Genomic DNA, 22256 nt, shown 5'->3' with positions numbered 1-22256 from the left:
TATTACGATTTAGAATTTTACGATGCATTTTGATGAATGTGGGAGCGCCTGATGGCGCGAGATTTGGGTGTTTGAGGAGGTCCGAGGGTCTCCCCCGGGTAAAATATTAGATTTAGAATGGCTGTGATGAGTTTTACGATATATTTTAATGATTTTAAAGCGTTCTTAACATAATACTTTTTTTATTTAAATTTACCTGCATTAAGAATTGGTAATTGTGAATGCCGTCATATCTATGCAACTCGATCTGAACATACTGGCTTCACACCATCGGTACATTGTTGTTTAACACAAAATAATAATGAATTAATTGTTTTGCTAAGTCATATAAACAGATGAATCTTTTAAGAGACATTTTTTTAAATAGTACGTAGAACCCCCTGATTGACATTTTAAGTCTAGTTCACGAAAATGTGCAGGAGGACCCTTTTTTCTTTCAAATGTGCAATTTTAGAACATTTCAGTCGGCGAAAACAAGAAATGTATGCCCTCGTCCTTGCCCCCCCCCCCCTGACCCCCTCCAACCCCGCCCCCACCTCCCACACCCGCTTCCTACGCCCCTGTATCTACATTGCCAAATAAAACAGCATAGTTCTATGAAGCTTTAGAGTATTTGATGGAAATATGACAAGAAGTGAGAGGTATTTTCACCCGTTAATTATGTATATATTATACATGAATACAGGTGTACATGTACATTATTAAGCAAACATATATGTACATAGGTCTACAATGTATATGTAAGGTATATTTTTGCTTTGAATACATAAAAGTACACATAAAATTTATATATATAGTTAGGCTGATTTTTTTTAAGTAAATCGGGTGTAAAAAAGTTATATAACTAGTGACATATAGGGGAATGTCCATTAGACGGATAGAGACTATAACTAGGTATATATAGGGAATGCCCATTAGACGGATAGACACTATAACTAAGGATATATAGGGAATTTCCATTAGACGGATATATATTATAGCTAGGGCTATATAAGGAAAGTCCATTAGACGGACAAAGACTATAACTAGAGATATATAGGGAATGCCCATTAGACGGATAGACATTATAACTAAGGATATACAATGTATATGGAATGTCAAATATTGATATAATGATAAAAGAAATACACGTACTTACTTAGTCCGCTAAACATGCCTATAATATTAGTTTTTCGTCATTTTTTCCTTATTATAAAGTCTATATATTAGGCCATTTTTTTTAAAGCCTAATAATATTGGCAGGTTTAGCGGAATAGTACATAATATCATGACAAATGAAAATAAAATAATGGTAGAAGCAAGTATAAAACCATATAATATAATGAAAACCCCTTCTTTATGGCTACAAAAACCTGTACAGTATAGGATTATTTACACTTAGAAACTCTTCACAAAACTTTTGCATACGTTTCAACGTTTATTAGATTAACACAGTAATCAGGAACCTGTAGTCGATAAATTTGTGTTTTCAGTCGATAGTAGATATGTCCATTAGACAGATGAAATTTCCTTCGATCGGATGTTTGGAATGTTCACGCGTCGCGCATGCACATAGGGGTTGTTTACACTCGCCGAAAGATAATAATATGAAATAGTGACTAGGTCGGTCCTATTTATTTTCAGTTTTTCTCCATTTTGAACAAAATTGTTATACAAACTTTTAAATATTGTTATTAACACAAAGTACACAACTTTTTAGTCCCTTTAAGGTAAGTGTAAACACTGCATTGATCATATTAGATACGGCCTCATGGGTATACAGTGAGCTGCGAATGTGTATGTCTTGCATGTCTTGGGAAGCTGTGGTATATTTGTGGGATCTCTTTGCAATATACAGTTTATATTGGAATATCTTTCTCATTTTATTAGTGAAGCATATTACATCACGAACCAGTCGTCCCTTTTCAAGTTATGGTCAGTAGCTGTACATAACATTTTATTGATTCTCTTAAGCCTCTTTGTTTTCGTCATCAGGATATCAATTAATTATATTCATTTAAAGTTGTAGTGATTGTTTGTTTGTTTGATTATTTTAACATCCTATTAACAGCCAGGGTCATGTAAGGGGCCTCTCATGCATGCAGTGTAGCGTATGTTAAGTACCAGGTGCGTGTTTTGGGAGACTGCAGTATATTCATGTTGTGTCTTTTTGTATACTGGAACTGTTGCCCTTTTACAGTGCTATATCACTGAAGCATGCCGCCGCCGAAGACACCAAGCAACACACCTCACCCGGTCGCATTATACTGACAACGGGCGAACCGGTCGTCCCATTCCTTGTGTGCTGAGCGCTAAGCAGGAGCAGAAACTACCGTTTTTATAGACTTTGGTGTGTCTCAGCCAGGGGACAGGACCCAGACCCTTCCTCATAGGAGCGAAAGCTCAACTAAAGGCCAAAGGTGAGGCAGTGCCAAGCGAGGCATTAGGAAAGATAAAGTCAGTTAGGAAGAAGAGAAAAGATAATATCCTAAATTTAGTCGCCTTTTACGACCATGCAATAGGGGCAGCAGGTATATTTCCAACGCCCTACCTGCATGGTAGAATTATAGTGATTAACACCGTTTATTAATTGTAATTTTAGTGTACGCGTGAAACCTTGAAAATTATGTGGCGTAATTTTTATGTTCACAAATCATGAATAGTTTTTATTATTTCATTCACTACCAAAAAAGTACAAATATTTTGAGAATTACTATACAGTATGTATAGTACTTATAATGCTTTTTGTTTGTTTGATTAATTGACGTCCTATTAACAGCTATGGTCATGTAAAGACGCCCCCCATGATCTACAAGGCATGTTTCAATCTAAAGATACATAAAGTGTAAACAACAAGAATTTTACAGTGCAGAAATTTTGTTTATAAGGCATTGTTAAAGTGAATAGTCGGGTAAAGAAAACCACTAAATGTGTTCATTGGCCTTCCAAAAGTTCTCACATATTAATACGACGGTCAAGTTCTGTTAAGTTTCCCAGATCTGACCATTAAAGTAAAGAAAAGTTGAAAGCATTGAAAGCGAGGCTGCGTGGGAATGTAACCACGGACATAGTGAGCCGGGAGGACGTTTTAGAATTTCCATACTTTAAATTAATTTCTTCGTACGCAGACAGATTTTGACGAGAGATTTTATTTTTCCATTTCATAAGAAGTTATACTGGATACATTCACACCATTTTTACCGACTTTAGCCATCCTTGCCCGACTGTTCACTTTAAGATATGATCAGCTTAATGTTTCCCTTGTATTGATTTGTAAGCACTAGATCTCAACATGTGTGGAAAAGTTGTGGATCCTGATAGCCTCGATTTGTACTTATATGGAGTTATGTCTAAATACGATGTATGTGTAAACATGCTATTTGAAACCTAAAAGTACTCAAAATATATCACTGTTCTCTCCAAATACTAAATGACTACAGATTTTTTCTTACAATGAAATTTCCGATGAGGCCGTGGTGACCGACAGTTTTTATCCCCACATATAACTGACTAATACGATATAGTACAAGATATCACCTAACTCTGCGTCGGACGTTAGAATCTCATGTTAATCAGTCGTCAGTTACTGACTGCTGTTCTGTAATTTATGTGTATTAGTCTAAAATAAGACTTTTTGGGATATCGAAAAGATCTTATTTTACAAATGCTCTACTGTACCACCACATGATACGCTCTGAAATACACACATGAATTCCATTTAACAATAAATAAATAAATAAATAAATAACTAATGAGAAAGAGGCTTGGTAAATATCAGATAATATTAATTATTTTCAGCGCATACATAACTATCTTCTGGAGATTTTATTATCATAAGAATTTTCACAAGAATGCCTTTTATATGTATGTCAATGCTTTGGTTTAATATGCATGTACAGTGTTCATGATTTTTTAAATTGACCATTTTAAAATCACATAAGTTATACAGCTACGAGTAAATGAACACTATAATAATTTCTTAAGCTACGTATGGTTCGTCCAATTATCAAGGTATCAAGGTTTTAATTATGAACAAGAACTAATGTTACTTACTGTGTAATATTATTATAAACCGGTTAGAACATGTGAATATAATGAGAACAATATACATTCTGTGCATGTCTGTACAAATTTGTAGGTCGTGTTCAGATATTGTAGTATCGTACAACGCTGTTTAAGCATGCAGCGATTACATATAGGATTGGTTGTAGAAAAAATCGGGTTTAAATTGTATAGATGAATTCAACAAATGTTTACTATCGCATAGGAATCCCGCATTTAAAGAGAGCTATTCATTAAGGGTTGATTTAAATTCACCCTTTTAAGCGTACATTGTAAAGATTTGTGCACAAAATTACTTCACACTTGGACTAAATCGAAAGGTATCCCCCGGTGAGATCGTGAATCGTCCGTTATATATCACAAAGGCACTGTTTTTTTAAAGTTGAGACATTAAGGACGGCGTCATATGTGTGTAATATATCGCAGTGTGTAAATGCCTATACGTTTGAGGAGGCTTCGATATTGTTTGTGTCTCTTTGGTATCTTGTCCCTCTTATAATGCTGCCAACGAAAGTATCGGACAGACACACCCAATCCGGGCACACATTATATTGATAAATAGCATGCCAGTCGTCCCAGTCCGTTTATGTAGCGCTAAGATAAAGAGAAACTACCATTTTATAGAATATGGGATGTAGGAAAAACGTGAAAATATAATGTCCTAAATTCAGTCGCCTTTTACGATCATATATGTGAATTACAACCAAATTGGTAAAACAAACGGAAATATCAATATACCATATTTCCATTAAAAATTAAGTAGAATTCGAATAGTATGTTTAACGGTTTGTAAATTCAAATCCAACTTCATAGATTAACCGTGATTTATAAATACTCATTTATTTAGCAATGTATCATTAGAGAAAATTCATTTTTCTTTCAGCAACTTTAGAAGACGTGATAAATCAAATAGGAAATATGGATTCTGCTGCGGAGGATGGTATGCATAAACTTCTATATTATTTCTAAATGAATGGCATTACTGTTTAAGCATTATTCTCAATATCATTTTGGGTTATGCAATCATAGACAAAAAAAAGGAAAGACATTCTTCATAGACGCGAAGTCCATTTTTTGTCTATGACTTCATAACCCATTAAGATATTGAGAATACAATGAAACAAATGGAGTTAAGGCGCATTGATATTTATGCAATAATTCAGTTTGACCAATGACTGCTTTTAGAATTCCCCGCGAAACCGTTCTGTAGGTATGATGTCATAATACTTGACGTACCATTCTTTCGGTCTATGGGAAAATAACCTCAAAGATCTAACCAATAGCAATGAGTGTTACTTATGAAATTAAATTATCATTCCATAAACTACAACTTCCAAACTGAAGAAAATGTTTAGAAACTATGGTACATGATTTCATCTACAGTATATATACATGAACGCACATGCATTTTTATTAACATTGTACGAGACTAAAAGAACATTAAAGTAAGCAAAGAATCTAATATAGTCATAATGTAGTATGGTCAGTTAAGGTGTAACCTTTTTACTGTGTGATGTAACTTTCCAAATAACATGTATTGAACAATCGTCTCAAAAATGAAGTCATTCTTTTGACATTAAAATTGCAGTCATGTATATACCTGTGTTTTTAAATGTTCGTACTGTGTTTTGTCTAGACAGTCCAAAGAATTAAATTCTAATTTTGGCCGAATCGTGCACTTTGTGATGCAAGTATGAAATGGCACACCATTACTATGACCTAATACAAGATGTCTGAGAACGGGTTCCCAAGTTGATATTGTTGCTGACGGCCATGGCGCCATTTAAAAAAAATGGCCACCATAAAAATAACAGAAAAATGATAACAGCTGTCGGCCATTTTGTTTTTTTCAAAATGGCTGTCATAGAAATGTTTAAATTCTAATATTTTGAAAACTAAATGATGTAGAATCCTGATTTTTGTTCAATACATGGATTTGCAGTGTAACTGAATGCATTTATGAACATTAGTAACTGATAAAAGCTGTAGGTCATCTTGTTTTTTCAAAATGGCAGATACAGAAATGTTTAAAATCTATCTTGAAAACTAATTGATATATACTATTACCACATCTTGAAAACTAATTGATATAATTATTATAATCATAATGTTTGCTCAATACCTATATTTTCAGGGTTACTGAACGCATATGTGAACGTTTGTAATTGATAAAAGCTGTTATAAGCCATCTTGGTTTTCAAAATGGTCGACAAAGAAATGTTGAAATTTTGACATCTTGAAAACTAATTGATATAGAATCCTAGTTTTTGTTTTATACCTCTATTTTCAGGGCTACTGAAAGCAAATGTGAACATTACTTATTGCTAAAAGCTGTTGTCAGCCATCTTGTTTATCAAATTGACCGCCGTGTATATAATTAGAATATAATACCCTGAAAGCTTATTAATAAAGAGTCCTTGTATTTGTGTCTATTCATATATGAAGCCATAGACAAAAAAGCACACGGACATTCTTTTTGATAGACGCTTCGCTTTTATGAATTATGTCCTTACGTTTTTTGTCTATGACTTCATAACCCCAAAAGATATTGAGAATTATGCTTAAAGAGGCTTGTAGCATGACGAAACAAACATACTACCATGTTTGTTAAAAATGCTACAGCGCTGACGAATGGTATGTTTGTCTTTTAGTATTTTCTACAGTTATACATTTTCATTGCAAGTTACTTAATTTTCATCATTACCATCATTGAAAAGGTTGACCATCTTATTTTTTATTTACAAACATTGTGTCTCGAACAAAATCCATGAAACTATGCCCTATACTTAGTTATTGTGCATGTACTAAAAGCCAAACTAACAATACATATATGTATAAAAGATCAAACATCAGTTAGTTTTCAAATGATGGGTATCGCTTATGCTCTGTCGGCGTTGGAATATCTTTAATGTGAATAATTTTGACCTTAATTCCATGTCGGTGAAAAACCCCTTAAATTATCCAATGAAAGTTTCCAGTTTAATATTGGTTTCAAATTAACAAAAACTACAGTATACTTACATTTTATTATTGTCCGAAGGGAGACATTTTATTTTCATTGTTGTCTTCTAGGATGGTCATGTCATAAATGCACCTTCATCAATAGTGATTATCGAAAGAAATGTGAAATGTGTTTTTCATCTCGCAGTTCCACAGAAAGTTCACTGCCCCGTACAGGTAAGTATAAGTTAAATACTTAAAGTTTCAGACTCCAAGTTATCTTATACAAACTAGCGAAACCTTTTTTGATAATAGGAGGTCATGTTTACAATTCCTTAAATTTTACGAGTTACAGATTGGTCATTGGTCGACAGACCGAGTAATGGATCAGGATCATGGTATAAAGGAAGGAGTCCGTTGCATAAATTGGAAGGCGACAAAACAGAAAACAGTCGTGGCCTATACAACCCGGGTTTGATTTATTAATACAATTTTCTCCATTTAATGTCTGTAAACTGTAAATATTTTTTTCATTCTACAGAAAAACGCTATTTCTAGCCTTAAACAAAATGTTTTACATGAGTACGGGAAACTATTGTTCACACTACATAAATCAAATATTGTTCGTCTTACATAAATAGAAATATTTTTCTCCATACAATAAATACTATTTTCACCCCACATTAAAAGCATTTTGTTCGTGTCACCTCAATCCGAAAAACAACCTGGTCACGTAATAAGCTAGTTTTACGTGTTCATGCACAAGAAAAAACATATATCGTCTTACATAAATAAACAACTATTTTCCATCCTACATTATGAAATAATTTTATTTCCGTTTTCTCTTTGATATATAACCTTGCCCACTGTGACATCGTTTACACTTGTGTAAACGCAGTCGGTTCACGGGCAAGAATACGTACATCGGAACATGGACTTCCGCAAGTTGTTTAAATGCGCATCAGATTCGCCTATCATTTCTGTATTTTTAATTCTTGAATATAAATAATTTGTATGATATGACAACCTTAAATTATATTTCAGAAAATAAAATGCATGAGAAATATTGCATCGAGCGAATGACAAACATAGTGTTATTGTTCACAGGTTTACGACGCACGCGCAAAAAAAAACAAAAAAAAAAAACTAAAAATACTGTAAGGTTGTTTACTTAGCCCTGTATCCCATTTCCAGAAAATGAGGTAATTAATTTTAAAATACTCTGAACACCACAAAAATCAACCGATCTGAATATTTTTAGCTTACATTGGAGACAATTCCTTACTGGTCACTATGGTATATGATATGATGGGATTATGGGCGAATTTTATTTCATATCGAAAGTTGAATTACGAGGGCTAAGTAAACAACCTTTCAGTATTTTTAGTATTTTTTTTTTTTTTGCGCGCGCGTCGTAAACCTGTGTATTGTGGAACTTTATTTTGTTTACTTTCTGAACTTGACAACATTTACCGCCAAATTGGAGCCAGCTTTTCCGCGATTCAATTTTTGATCAGCTGTTACATCAATCGTATAACGTTGAGAAAACTTAAGAAACTTGAGAAAAAAGTCTTTTTTTATCGGAACATTAGATTTTATAGAAATAGTCGATAAAAATATGAATATAAAAATGATTTTTATTTTGTGTAAACAATAGAAATTAAAAAAATATTTATTGAATATATTTATGTGTCACCTCTATGCGGCCGAAACCAAGCATTTTAAAGCATAATTAGATATTCAATGAAAATTGATTAGATCGATGTAAAACAATAATTTTACTTCTCTTTTCAGAATGGACGTGTACACGTTGTACATTAGTAAACAGAGATAGTACAAGGAGATGCTTGGTCTGCAATTCGAGACCTGACCATCTAGCGGCATCCATAGGAATAGAAAGGAGCAAGACGGAGCCGTGTTTTGATTATGGTATTGTCGTGTTGCTGTTTTTGTTTTGTTGGTTTATATCTGTAATTTAGTCAAACATTCATGTAATCTTTGAATAATGTCCTTCATAATTATCTCACCGTAAATAGTTTAGTTCAGTCGATAAACATATTTGTTATATGAGTTTTGCCGTTTTCTGATTGGTCTAGATCGCTCGGAAATGACTTGACAAAATGCAATGTCAACCTGAGACCGATGAACACCTGTTCAGAGGTTGACATTGTAAATCCAGCAACCTGACTATAAATAGACACAGGAAATTCCCTGTATCTTCCATATATTTGACCAATCAAAATAAAGCATTGACGATCATTGGGCAATAGCCTAATTCAACCTGGCAGACAACAGTGAGAGAGGATTAGGGAAAGATGCTTTAACACATTTTAAATGTAACTATATGTTCGAAAGTCATATTGTGAAGAAGTACAGCAGAAGTACTAAAAGTACCTACCGAGGATACGTGGATGAAGATTTTTTTTTTAATTTTTAGTTTTTGTTTAATTAGTCATTCCGCTATCCTTGCTTCAAAATTGTTTAAAGTAGCAAATTTTGTATCATTGTATCATTTCATATAACAAAACAAATATTAATTTTTTGTAGGTTAATACGAGGAATTGTTAAACCTTTGAAAGGTGATACTTCCCTCGGCCTTCGGCCTCCGGGAATATCACATTTCTCAGGTTTTAACAATTCCTCGTATTAACCTGCAAAAAGTTAATATTTGTAAATTGTAGACTCGTCAGAATTCTATTTATAGTGCATTATGGTGCACATCGAGATGATGTGCCCTATAGTTATCAGGTTGTCCGGCGTCTGTTCGTCGGTCTGTTTTTCCGTCTGTCCGTTTTCCTTGTTACCACTATTTCTCAGAAAGTACTGAAGGGAACTGTCTCAAATTTCTTTCGTAGGTTTCTCTGCTAGGACCCTAGTTGTGTATATGTCATGTTGGGACCGATCCATCAACAATTTAGCCAACAGGCAGCCACTATTGATTCTGATATTTTAAGTTTTCTGTTGTTAGACAGAGATCATTCTTTGGTATGCCAAGATCCCTGTGGAATCCCTTGTACTATACTGTCATTTTAAAGTCATATCTAATCTTCAATTGTACATTTCATTGTCAATATATTACATTTGTAATCCTTAGGCACATTGAACGGGACCCTTCCTGACGTGTCAGGGTTCTAGTTCAACGACGTTTCAAGTTTTGTACTATAGTCTTACAGTGTACCACCTTTACTGTCCTTTAAACGTTATACTCTGATGTGATGTTAAACATAATTATAATCAAAATTATGAACTTACAGAAAAACGAGAATTAGCTGCGGAGCCGTCAGGTAGAGACGGTAAGTAATCTAACTGTTACGTAATTGAAACAACAATTAGTGTACCTACCTTTGATTCTGAAATACAGACGTTACACGAAATTGCAGGTGTAACTTTGCTCAATTAAGATGACCTCCGCGTTTGATATTATATAATGATTAAAATTACCCATTAAAATACGAAAATTATTATATGGACTATATGATAATATTGTAATCATTTAATGTGAGATTTAATTTGTATGTAAGTGTGTAAAATGTGGGTATTCGATTCTCTTTGTGAATATATGTTTCGACATTGTCCATGTATCGTACCTTTGTGGCCCCCGAATTAACTTCTATGTGTCCTAAGATATTAGGAAATATTTAGTGTCAATGATTCAATTGTAATGGCCAGTTTTATTTACCATGATAACCATCCAAAATATAATTTATAAGCGAATTGACAGTTTTATTATTTTTTACTTATTTTTGATCATCTCTGTCTTAAAAATAGAACGCAATATTGAATAAACTCAATATTTATTAATAGTATTTAGGCACTTCAGATAATAAAATCTGTTCAATGATGCTCTCTATTATTTCTAGACGAAAAGCCAGCAACACAACCAATGTAAATATTTCCACTTTTTCATAAGTTAAACATATTTAAGATGGCTATCTTAACAATTGTAATGATAATCAACCATCATGTCATTTGTATCAAATGAACAATTTAGTCAATACATAACACGTAAAGAAAATGGGACAGATTTGGGGGCCAAAAAGGACTAAAACCATACATACCTGTAGGTCTTTAGTACAATAACTATCACAGAACAAACTGTTTCAGCTTTGACGCGTCCACCGTCACGGAGCAGCAAAACGCACAGTTTTAAAAGGGAAATGTCACATGACTCAATGGACATGTCAGCCATGGCGAACAGTTTGGACATCGGTAATTATTTGCTTTGATTTTGGTTTCGTAGTTTGCTGGCATTTTGTGTTTTGACAATAACAAAAGTATCGAGCTTACTGTTAAGTCTGTTAGGTACAATGCCCGAAAGCGGCCGGACACATTTGGGTGATAACCCGTCTTCATCGACAACCTGAATACATCGAACATTGCCTATACGAGGTTTTCTATTGTGCATACCGACTAACAATGATTAAACCAGGTGCAGGAGTAATTTGGATTTAGCTAGGGCATACATGTTATACGTGGCTATCTACCACTAAGATAGAAAATAATACCGTAAAGACTGATAAGTATTGCTTCATAAACAGCAATAAAAAAACGAAATCACTCAAAAACATGTCAGAGAATCAAATTGACAAACTGCACAATTTCCGGTGAAATCAAAACATCGCTTCATGTACCATGAAAATACCAAATACATGGTACGCACAAAGCTTCACAATTCTAAATTGTCACACATGAAATAATTAATGCATTTAACATTAAACTATACTCTTACAACGTGTGGGGCCACGTAGTTGCTACATTTTTGCAGTGTGTTTTGTTTAATCTCTCTCGAGACCATGCTCTCTTTGGGCGGAAATGACATACAACCAGGGGCAGGTAACTCTAATACCATACCTTGATAATTAAGTTATCAATTAAAGAGAAAGAACTCCTGGTTCCATCACAGCCATGGTACACTTTTAATCACTTCTACTATATCTACGGGCGATTTCATATCTTGATTTGTTCCATACTTAGTTGCTATGATCTTGTAAAAACGATTCAAATTCTAAACATTACTTTTATGTTCTTCTGACGTGGTGTTCTTTTAATAATAAAAAGGACTCGGGTATTGTGCAAGATGAAAAAGGTCCATATAAAGGAAACCCGAAAAATACCGAAATAGCGACATTGGTTAACAGCAAAACAACAATGAAATATACTGAACTGTCCTGGTAAAAATGCACGAAATAGATCTGATTAAATTCATGATCGTAATCATCAGTAGCTTTACCGATAAAAATATAACAATGTTTTACGAATTAATTCAAGTTTCCCTACAAGTAACCCGGCACCAAAAAGATTATACAAGATAATTCCTAAGTGTCAGTTTAAAATATGCTTCCTTTAATTTGTGTACCGCATAAAAATGTTCCATGGTACAGAAACGGGTAAAACATGCTTCCTTTGTGTACCGCATAAAAGTGTACCATGGTACAGAAACGAGTGAAAAATGCTTCGTTTGTGTACCGCATAAAAGTGTACCATGGTACAGAAACGAGTAAATGTTTACTCAAATTTGCTAGGCCGCTTTCGACTAACGGGACATAATTGAATAAAGAATATGTACCCCATAATATTTGGTGTTACAGAATCAAGTGAAAAATACTTTGTTTGTTGTATCATGTAATAGTGTATCGCGGTACATATTGAGTAAAAAATGCCTTGATTGTGTATCAAACAAAAGTGTACCACGGTACACAAACGCATTAAAAAAATTTCGTTTGTGTACCATGCTAAAGGGTACCATGGTGCACAAACGACTAAAATATCACTCAGATGTGTCCGGCCGCTCGGTGGTGGTCACAACTCGCTTTACGTGCTGTCTACAGGTGAACAAACCCTGGTAAAACGTCGAGGATACGTGTCACATTCCAGCTAATATGTACAGTGTACGTATCTGGGTGCACGCAGACAAGACGTAGCATTTCAGTGCATATAGACCTAAGATTTAAGAGACTGCAGAAACAAATAATTTCCCTAAGGGGACATTGTTATGTAGCGTTTGCCAATTTCCAGGTTAAATGAAGTTATACGATTGATATTCGTTTATCACTAATTTTGAAGGTCTCCTCTAGATCTCACAAATGTGAATAAAATTGATAAAGAAGTATCATGTCCCTTAATTTTTAGTTGAGTGTTATATTGTATTGAATTCCGCACCAAAACTTTATCAAAATGTTCATAAAATTGTAATCTTATTATTATCTCCCCTGTAAGGAATAGTCTTAAAATAATTTCAAATTATCTTTACACATGTACATCTACACTACATGTATATATGAAATGCCCAACCTACACATTAAATATTTGAAACTGATGTACCCTGATAATCCAACCAGTCGCCTCCAAAACATGTACCTCTTTAAGGAATTTATGGTTAGTTTGATTTTGCGGCGGTTCCTATGAACCGAGGGTGGGAGACTCGTGTGCACCGTGCGACCAACGCCCGCGCAGTACAGCCTCCGTGAGTCTTTAAATAGATTTACCCCAGTTCACTAGTTCTGCGGACGGAACATATCCTGCTCTTACTTGCAACTATCACAAGGAAATTTTGTGATAAAATGCGTCGTGCTAAAATTGACTTTGAAACGAAAAACGTTTACTCATAAGACTCCTTTTTTGAATATATTTCTAAGACATCGGAATTAGCTAATGTTCATATTGTTAATATTTTCAATGTATATAATCAGTGTTCCGGATGTCCAGCTTGCCTGTACATGTCAACATTGATCAAGTCTTTGTCGTATAGGTATAACAACTCAGCTGAAATGTCCATTATGTTACTTAAAATGATTATCATACCAAGCCGCCACTCCGGAATATCCTTCCGTAAAGTCAAAGTTATCATTATTAAATTTCAACTTTTAAAAATTTAACTTCAACATTCTCTTACGTCATCTTTCTACTTGACAAAACGGTCGGAAGTTCCGTGTGTTGCAACTTTCAAAGCGCGTGCCTACGCTAGGTAAACTGCTGACAGCACTGGTTACTCACGAAGCCAGATTCTTGTTATTTCCATGGTGATATTGCAGTATCAGAGCAGTAAAATGGGTGTATGCTAGTTTCATACACTTTTTATCGGATGATAAACAAACTTTCAACATATGTGACCATATATTAAAACATGCGTAAGAGGAATTAGATAAAGTGACAACCGTTCGAAATTTGTATAATGTGAATGTAACTTGGGTGACTTGAGAAGCTGACTTTAAAAATCGCACACATGCCATATATACATGTAAAATTTAGCTAGAACACTTGGTCCTCCATAATATGTTGTTGACATATTAATGGCAAATAACCAGAATACTCTTTCGGATGAAGAGTCCGAGGCGGACTTCTCAGGGGAACCCGACGTGCACGTGGCCCCATCACAAGGGCAGCGCGATGAACTTAAAGTTGAAGAATCAACGAGGTCTACTCCAAATAAAAAAAACATTTCTCACAACCACTTATTGCAAAGTCAACCATACAGGGTAAAGAAGCAATAAATTGATGATCAATTACATCCCACGTGGACCCTCTTCAACATGAACTTGAAATGGCCACGATGACTTCCGGACTCCGGGCGATAAAAATGAAGGAAGAAAAACTGAAAATGAGAAAATAAATCGCAGAGAAACGACAAAGAATTGCGGGTTATCAATCACACCAACTTGTCCTAAATGGGACTGGTGATGAACATAGGCCCGATGGATTCCACGTGGTACAACCTCGAGCTCCTTCAGTGAAACCAGCCACCAAGTCAACAATGCTGAGAGAGACACAATACACAAAACCCAAGGTGAGAACGATGATTTCGTGAATAGTATGCGACAATTGTTATTCAGAGGCACACAACCTAGTAAAAAGTCATCGCCGTATAAAATCACCGACTTCATTTGGGAAGACCCCACTATGAAATCTGAGAATAGTGATACCATAACAATTAGCACCGAAGGCAATATGAGGTAAGCAAAACAGTAAAACCAGAGATACAAAATATCTCAGTCGAGCAATGGAGATACGGTTACATTGCAATATTATTGCACATGCTTGACTCCAAGGAGATAGATAATGCAGGCATGCTCAATTACCCAAAGTACACTCAAAACAGCCTGCGTTACTTTCATAGATACCAACGAGTAAGTGTATTAGCATACGACAAAGAAAATCGCGAGGCTCAAAAGAATGGGGGTTTTAAGTGGTCATCGTCTCGAAGGGACATACAAGATTTCCAATTGGTATTAAAAACAACCAAATGCAGTTCAGAAGTTTTATCTACGCCCACTAATAGTAAACGCAGAAAAGGTCCGTTCCTTCCAAATGGAAAGGGAATTTGTCGTCGTTTCAACGTGGAATAGTGCGACAGATCACTAACAAATTGCAGAATGGCCCACTATTGTAGTCTATGTTTTTTGAGGGACCATCCTGCAACAAAACACCCTACAGGTTCTCATTCCATGGATTAAAAAAAAGTAGATTTGGGCCCGGGCCCAGTAACGAACAATACCCCTGGGGATATTAGAGGGCTCCTACGTATTGCAGAGTGGTCTAGGATTTTAGATAAGGATGAAACATGGATTTAAATTACTAGAATCAAATCTAGAGTCAATTTCCACAGTAAAGACAGAAAATTATTCATCCTGCACAAAATACATGAACTCTTACATGGCAATTATAAAGTGACAGCGTTTAAACCGACTATTACTAGAGCTTTAATGGCCATTCAAGAGAAATCTTCTAAAGAACGCCTTATCCATGAGCCAGTAGACCATCTAAATTATCACTAAATGACCGCATTTTATCGGATTGTTCATGCGAGTATATGGAATTAAGGGAGGCTACAACGCATATCACCCCGGGAAGTAGACCTCGGTAACGCGTATAGATCTGTTCCAATTCAGCCATCCAACTACACAGCTACAGGGTTAAAATGGACTTTCTCTGGTGAAACCCAATCCACCTATATGTATGACTGCAGACTTCCTCTTGGCGTTTCGAAAAGTCCACAGATATTCCAGCGCCTTAGTAGTGCAGTATGCCGTGTATTAAAAAGTAAATATGGCTTCAGGGTAATATCTTACCTTGATGACTTTTTGATCATGGAAAATTCATTTGACAGATGCCTTCAGGCTTTGAACACTCTCATCAGAGTATTAAGTAAATTCCGTTTTTCTATAAACTAGTCAAAAATAGAAGGACCAACCACGTGGATTCGTTTTCTGGGAATAGCCATTGACAGTGAAACTATGACATTTTCATTACCGCAGGATAAGCTAAATAATTTTGCCTGTCTGCTACAATCATATGTATAAAAAAGCGTGCTAGTAAAAAACAATCAGAAACCCTTTGTGGAAAGTTAAGCTGGGCAGCTCAGGTAATATGTCGTGGCTGAACTTTTCTCCGTCGTATTATTGGTATGAAAAACGTTATGACTGATACTCATCATAAAACCCTTCTGTCTCCAGGATTTTTTTAAGAATTTGGAGTGGTGATTGTCATTTCTACCCTTTTTTAATGGGACACTTGAATTCAAAGCCAGTTACCTCCCTTCAATCAGACGCATGTGATAAAGGTGCAGGCGCATACTACAATGGAGACTATTACTATGTTAACTGGGAGCTAGACATGCCCCCTATCTACAGAGAACACATAAATATCAAAGAACTAGTTGCCATATATCTTGCTATCTGTCGCTGGTGTCATTTGCTTAAAAATCAGCATGTTGTTATATATACTGACAATAAAACGGCGGCGTCATGTATTAATAAAGGATCCTCTCGAAATGAACTCTGTATGTTTATATTGCGAATTTTATTTTGGTTTTGCGCATGTTATAACTTTACATTGAAATATGTGTATTTTCCTGGAGTTTAAAATGTCATTGCAGACACGTGTTCTAGACTTCACGAAACTGGAAAACTTAGCTTACTATACCAGTTGTTACCATCTTTACAACTTGTTCAATTTAATGTTCATGAACTGACAACTCACATGTCACAAAACTTGTTCATCAACTGGTGGTATGTCAGAGACTGCGCTTATGGAAACAGCAGAGCTACTAAAAAGCAAGGCGTGGGCTGATTCCACCAGTAGAATTTATTCCACACACTTGAGGTGCTGAACAGCTTTTTGTTACAGGTACAAGTATAATCCAGTGCCCGCATCTTCAGATGTGCTTCAGGTATATGTGTTTACCTAATAACAGTGAAACAGTTGAAATATCATACAATTCGTCAATATATGAACATCATATCGAACATTCATCGTGTTTCAGGATTTTCGAATCCGACTCCAGGAGACTACTAGTTGCACCAGGTGTTAATGGGTGCAAAAGTGTGCTGGGATTAAGTCAGATCCCAGTGGATGCTATTACATCTCAACTTTTGTTAAGAATAAGATCCTCGCTCAACTGGAAGGATCTTGAAGACATTTCAGTTTGGTGCGCGTTTGACAGCTTTTTTTGGGCTTCTGAGACCAGGAAATATTGTATTACATTCTCATTTTAATCCGCACCGTGATCTACGTATACTAGATTTACTAGCATGTTCCTGGGGATATATCTTGCAACTTAGATTGTCCAAAAAATACAATACAGGGAAAGAGTAGCAGAAGTTTCCTTACTAAAACTTTCAACAGACAATGTCCGGCCAAAACCCTTCAAATGCTTCTGGCCCAGTCCATATCTGCAGACCCTTATGGCCCATTGTTTCGGCAATTGGACGGATCTGCATTTGACTTATGAAAACTTTGTGATAAGTTGTATACCTGCCTCAACTTAGCAGGAATAGACTCGTCCAATATCGAGGGTCGCTCCTTTCGTCGGGGTTGGGCTTCATGACTTGCTAAAATCGGGATCTCTCTTGACATTAGTGAGACACTAGGACTACTGTTACTAAGGGACTAGCTATTCTCAAATGACGTCTTACAACATCGATGCCCACACAGGTGTTCACTAAGGACACCAGATTTTATTGTACCCACGCGGAACACAAACAGGTTGCCCACAAAGGAAGATAAGTTATCTGACGCATTAAAGATGTGCACGAGTTTCAACAGCGAACATCTCACCAGAAGCCGCCTGACACCGTCACAAATCTGCCCACACAGGACTTCAAAGTAGTGGCATTCTTATACCTCCCACATCTGGTTATCGTGTATAATGCTTTACATATAATCTAGTAATTAATTCCAAATTGACATGCCTCCTTTGTACATGATTAAATTAGCAAATACTATTTAAATGAGTGAAAAGGTGAGATACCGGTAAGATAAATGTAATATTTATATAAAATCAGTTAATTACATGTACATAATTATGAGAAAATGACAGAACATTGTTGCAAATGTGTTTGTATTTGTAACGAGAACCGACCGGAATTGTTCAACCTTCCTTTAAGCATAAGTCAAACTCCCAGAATACAATATTTACAAGTTTATTTACAACAAATAATACTAATTACAGTCATACCAGCACATAACACACACTCATACAACAGGCTCTCTCCATCTAACCTTATCATAACCTTATCATAATATATTATGTACAAATGTTTATTAACAACGATATAAAAATGTTCATTATATGGCTGCTTTCCATTGGTCCAATACACAGTTCCAAAATAATGTTCAGTACCACTGCCCAGTATTGCCAATTTGCCGCTGTCAATGTCGCACAAACCAAGGTGAAGGTCACCCAGACCCGCCGGCTGAGGTGGAGGTCACAAAGGCCACGATGACGGTCACACAGACCAGACCTTCCAGTAAAGGTAAAGGTCACACAGACCAAGATGAAGGTCACAACAAATAGACTCGCTAGTCGAGGAAGAGGTCACACAGACCGATGTAAAAGTCACGTAGACTAGGTGAAGGTCACACAGACCCGTCACTGGTGCATGTAGAGGTCACACAGACCCGTTAGTAGTCGTAGAGGCCACACAGACCTTCTGGTAAACGTGGAGGTCACACAGACCTGCCAGTAATCGTGGAGCCACACAGACCTTCTGGTAAATGTGGAGGTCACATTGGCTAGCGACGATATGGCTCAATGGCATATGTATCCATCAGTTTCTGGATAGTTCTGTAGTTCTCCATGGGTGGAAAGCTATAATATACGTATGGTACGATATAACACCAATAAACAATTTATATGTTTGCTCTATACAAATCTGTGCTATTTATCTAAATATTCACTATCTCAAAAGGCATACTATATAGCTATATTAAAAATACTAAGATAATCATCTCATTTCTAAGCCTTTACGGTAAATAATATCACGAATGCTGACTTAACAACCTAACAATGCTTTACAAAACACACCCACGCATATACGCATGGCCCGTGCACACACATTGCCGTACGCAAGCACACACGCCAGGTGAATTACACCTAACCATAACTCATAAACTATAGCAAATACCTATACTTATGAAACCTCATTATAATTAACACTATGACAAGGACATATGAATGTATTTACTTACCGCAAGCTGTATTTCGCGCTCTGAGTTCCAACCCTGCTATCGTTCGCTACCGTTACCTGTGTCCTCTGCTTTCAACTCACACCTGTGCGCATGCGTGACTTACCTTGTTTACATGTTCTTTTTTTGTTGGGTTTCCTGAACTTAGTTGTTGGGTTAGCATGTTATACTGAAGCAGTATTAATATATCTATCTTTTGTCGAAAACCGAAACAAATAAGTAAAGGCCAATCCTTAACTTACTATCTAACCATACCATGACTCGCTACACAAAACGTCAACATTCGTAAATTTTAAGACCCTGACTGTGATAATATTCCTCTTTCTCTTTCAGAAACAACGCCGGGGCGCGCCCTTCAGTATTGTTGTATTTGTGTCATAACAAATGTATCGCTGGAGAAATTGATAATTTTATATTGTTCATATTTTATTGTCTCTATGTAAGAGGTAAGGCGATAACCCAAAACAATTTACGTATTTGAAAATATAAAACAAACGTTTTAATAATGGTTTTGCATAATCATTACTATACTTCTGCTCCATTAGGCATAATAGGCACCCAAATATGTAGCTCTAAAGTACGACAACATATTCCGTCTAAAAAGTCATCTGTAGTATCTACAATATTAGCAGCACAGCTGCTGCGAGTGATATCTGTTATTGATCCTATGATTATGTTGCGAGTAGTCTTGGATCAAATATTTGTTTCTTTTTTATTCCGTTCAAGATATTAAATCAAACTTCCTAGATTTGGTACAAGTATCAAGCATCGCGCGTGGTACTGAGTAACTGGAATTCAACCACAGCCAATTTGCGCTGACTTATGTTAGTTCAAATGAGTATGAAAACATGTGATTTATAGTTCCTTAATGTTTATTAAATGAACATATCGCTGGATATTTTTCGTGGAGCAATGAGGATTTCATCATTCAAGACCCCTAAAATTATCCAAGCGTCCGTGTACCTCCCATAATGCAACAAGAAGCCATTTAGAGATCCGCTACAAATGTCCGGTCATCGCATCGCACCCAAACAGAGCATCAAATAACGCTCTACGTGGCTGCTCTAATTGTATCGTTACATATAAATCTATAAGGTCCATCAAACGGATCAGGTGTTAAGAATTCCACAGTACACGAGAAACACAATTACCTGGATAGTTGAATTCCCGGTTTCATACCCTCTCAGTGGACATAGAACACACGGTTTGAGCTCTGTAGATAACACTAATGTATCAATGTTTAACCTGTAGGTACACAGACCAATATTTCATATCCCATATCAGTTTAATATCAGCCATCTCCTGTACGCTATAGTACGCGAAGGTCTCTTCGTTGTTGTTTCAATTCCTGACACAAGATCACATCTTGCCATAAAAGAATATTATCAATGGTTCTGATGGCAGTTCAAGAGTACCAGTGGCATATAAAACAGAACCGGATCATGAGGGAAGTATAAATTTAATTCAGGATTTGTTTCTTACTCAGTGTATCTTCTCTGTACCTAGAGACGACACAATGGAAAATTACCGAGGTCAGGTCCGTGAAAAGTGGAAGTACTGATTTTGCAAAAGGATATAAATGCCTTGCTCCTAAATGGTCGTACCAACACACGAGCGATATTATTCACAAACCTCTGACAGTGGGGTTGAAGACGTTTTTTATCTTTTATTTTTATTGGGGGGGAGATAACATTTGACCACCGTCTCAACCGCACTGTAAACCGTTCTAATAATCATTTCTAGTTTCGTGTGGTATCACTATGAACTATGCCTGGTATCGCACGTAAAACGAATGGACTGTGCCAATGGCAACTTTTTAAATTAGGACAACAAAGGAAACACCATTCAAAAGTTCTTTTGACGAGATCAGGATTTCTAGTTACAGACCATAATGCGACCGGACATTAGGAAACTCAGAATCAAAATGGATAACGGTACTCAAAACATCAAGTCGATTATTCCACTTACGATGTTTATCCTCCTGCCTTATTCGCCATTCCGGTGGATTTATAGTAAGTAGTCTGAATAGAGATTATGTGGTCGATCTTACACTTCGCATGATGTCTCCATACACAATAGATGAAACGAAATTAGAATATTAATATTTGCGCTTCCGTGTAATTTATGGCCTATAAAACTCTTCATGTCATCCGAACTCACTGCACCTACTCACTTCTGAAACTATAACTACTTTTACATTAGGAACTCACGTGTTTCCCGTGATGTTAGACATCTATTAAAATAATTTTTTTTACTTTTTTTTTATAAAATCCGCGGAATTTATGTTTGGCTACAAGTAATGTGAACGCAATCTATTTCATAACATACAATCGGATTCAGAGCGTGCACATTAGCATATTCTCGGTGAGGTTAGGATTCTCTTCTTAAACAGGATCATATGAATAGCTGCACGTGTCAGTAAAGAGTTTACGTGATAAACAAAGCATTATATTAAACTCTCAATTTGAAAGGAAATAAGAAAACAAATGGACTATCTAAATTCTTCGGCTATGATTGCTGTGACATTTGTAATAATGAAGCGTTTTATTAATCATGTTTTCAGATAAGTTCCTGTTATTGTAGCACGATTCTACGTTCATAGTGTTTCAACTTACCAAACCAAAACGCAATAATAATAGTTCGTTTTGATTACTTAGAGTATTTCTGAAACAAAGCTAGAAGTACCATCTTGACCGGTTCCATTATATATTTGTGGATTAATAATACCATGTTCTTTCTGAGACTCAGACCGCTCTATTGACACCCATTTAAGACTTTTTGAGTACAAGAAATATCCAAGAGAGAGAAAGTTT

General features: G+C 35.8%; 1 protein-coding gene across 1 annotated transcript; it reads left to right on the top strand.

Annotated features, from left to right (window-relative positions):
• The first annotated feature begins 1877 nt into the window (after nt 1-1877).
• On the top strand, nt 1878-19548 carry LOC138334265 (ubiquitin thioesterase zranb1-like). The gene is made up of 7 exons (XM_069282901.1): nt 1878-1909; nt 4925-4981; nt 7114-7218; nt 7337-7453; nt 8776-8910; nt 10236-10274; nt 11086-19548. Exons 2-7 carry the CDS (start codon nt 4960-4962, stop codon nt 11205-11207), a joined length of 540 nt encoding a protein of 179 aa, XP_069139002.1. The 5' UTR covers nt 1878-1909; nt 4925-4959; the 3' UTR covers nt 11208-19548.
• The last annotated feature ends 2708 nt before the right edge of the window (nt 19549-22256 follow it).

This window comes from Argopecten irradians, chromosome 11 (assembly GCF_041381155.1).
Source record: "Argopecten irradians isolate NY chromosome 11, Ai_NY, whole genome shotgun sequence".
NCBI lineage: Eukaryota > Metazoa > Mollusca > Bivalvia > Pectinida > Pectinidae > Argopecten > Argopecten irradians.
Note: the sequence above shows the minus strand (reverse complement) of the source record. Positions and strands in the feature narration are given on the sequence as shown.

Bases quoted from the DNA above. Each gene is read 5' to 3' on its own strand.
- LOC138334265 (XM_069282901.1), top strand. From the start codon at position 4,960: ATGGATTCTGCTGCGGAGGATG. The intron at 4,982-7,113 runs GTATGCATAAAC...GTTGTCTTCTAG, and splicing joins GGATTCTGCTGCGGAGGATG to GATGGTCATGTCATAAATGC. The intron at 7,454-8,775 runs GTTTGATTTATT...TTCTCTTTTCAG, and splicing joins TCGTGGCCTATACAACCCGG to AATGGACGTGTACACGTTGT.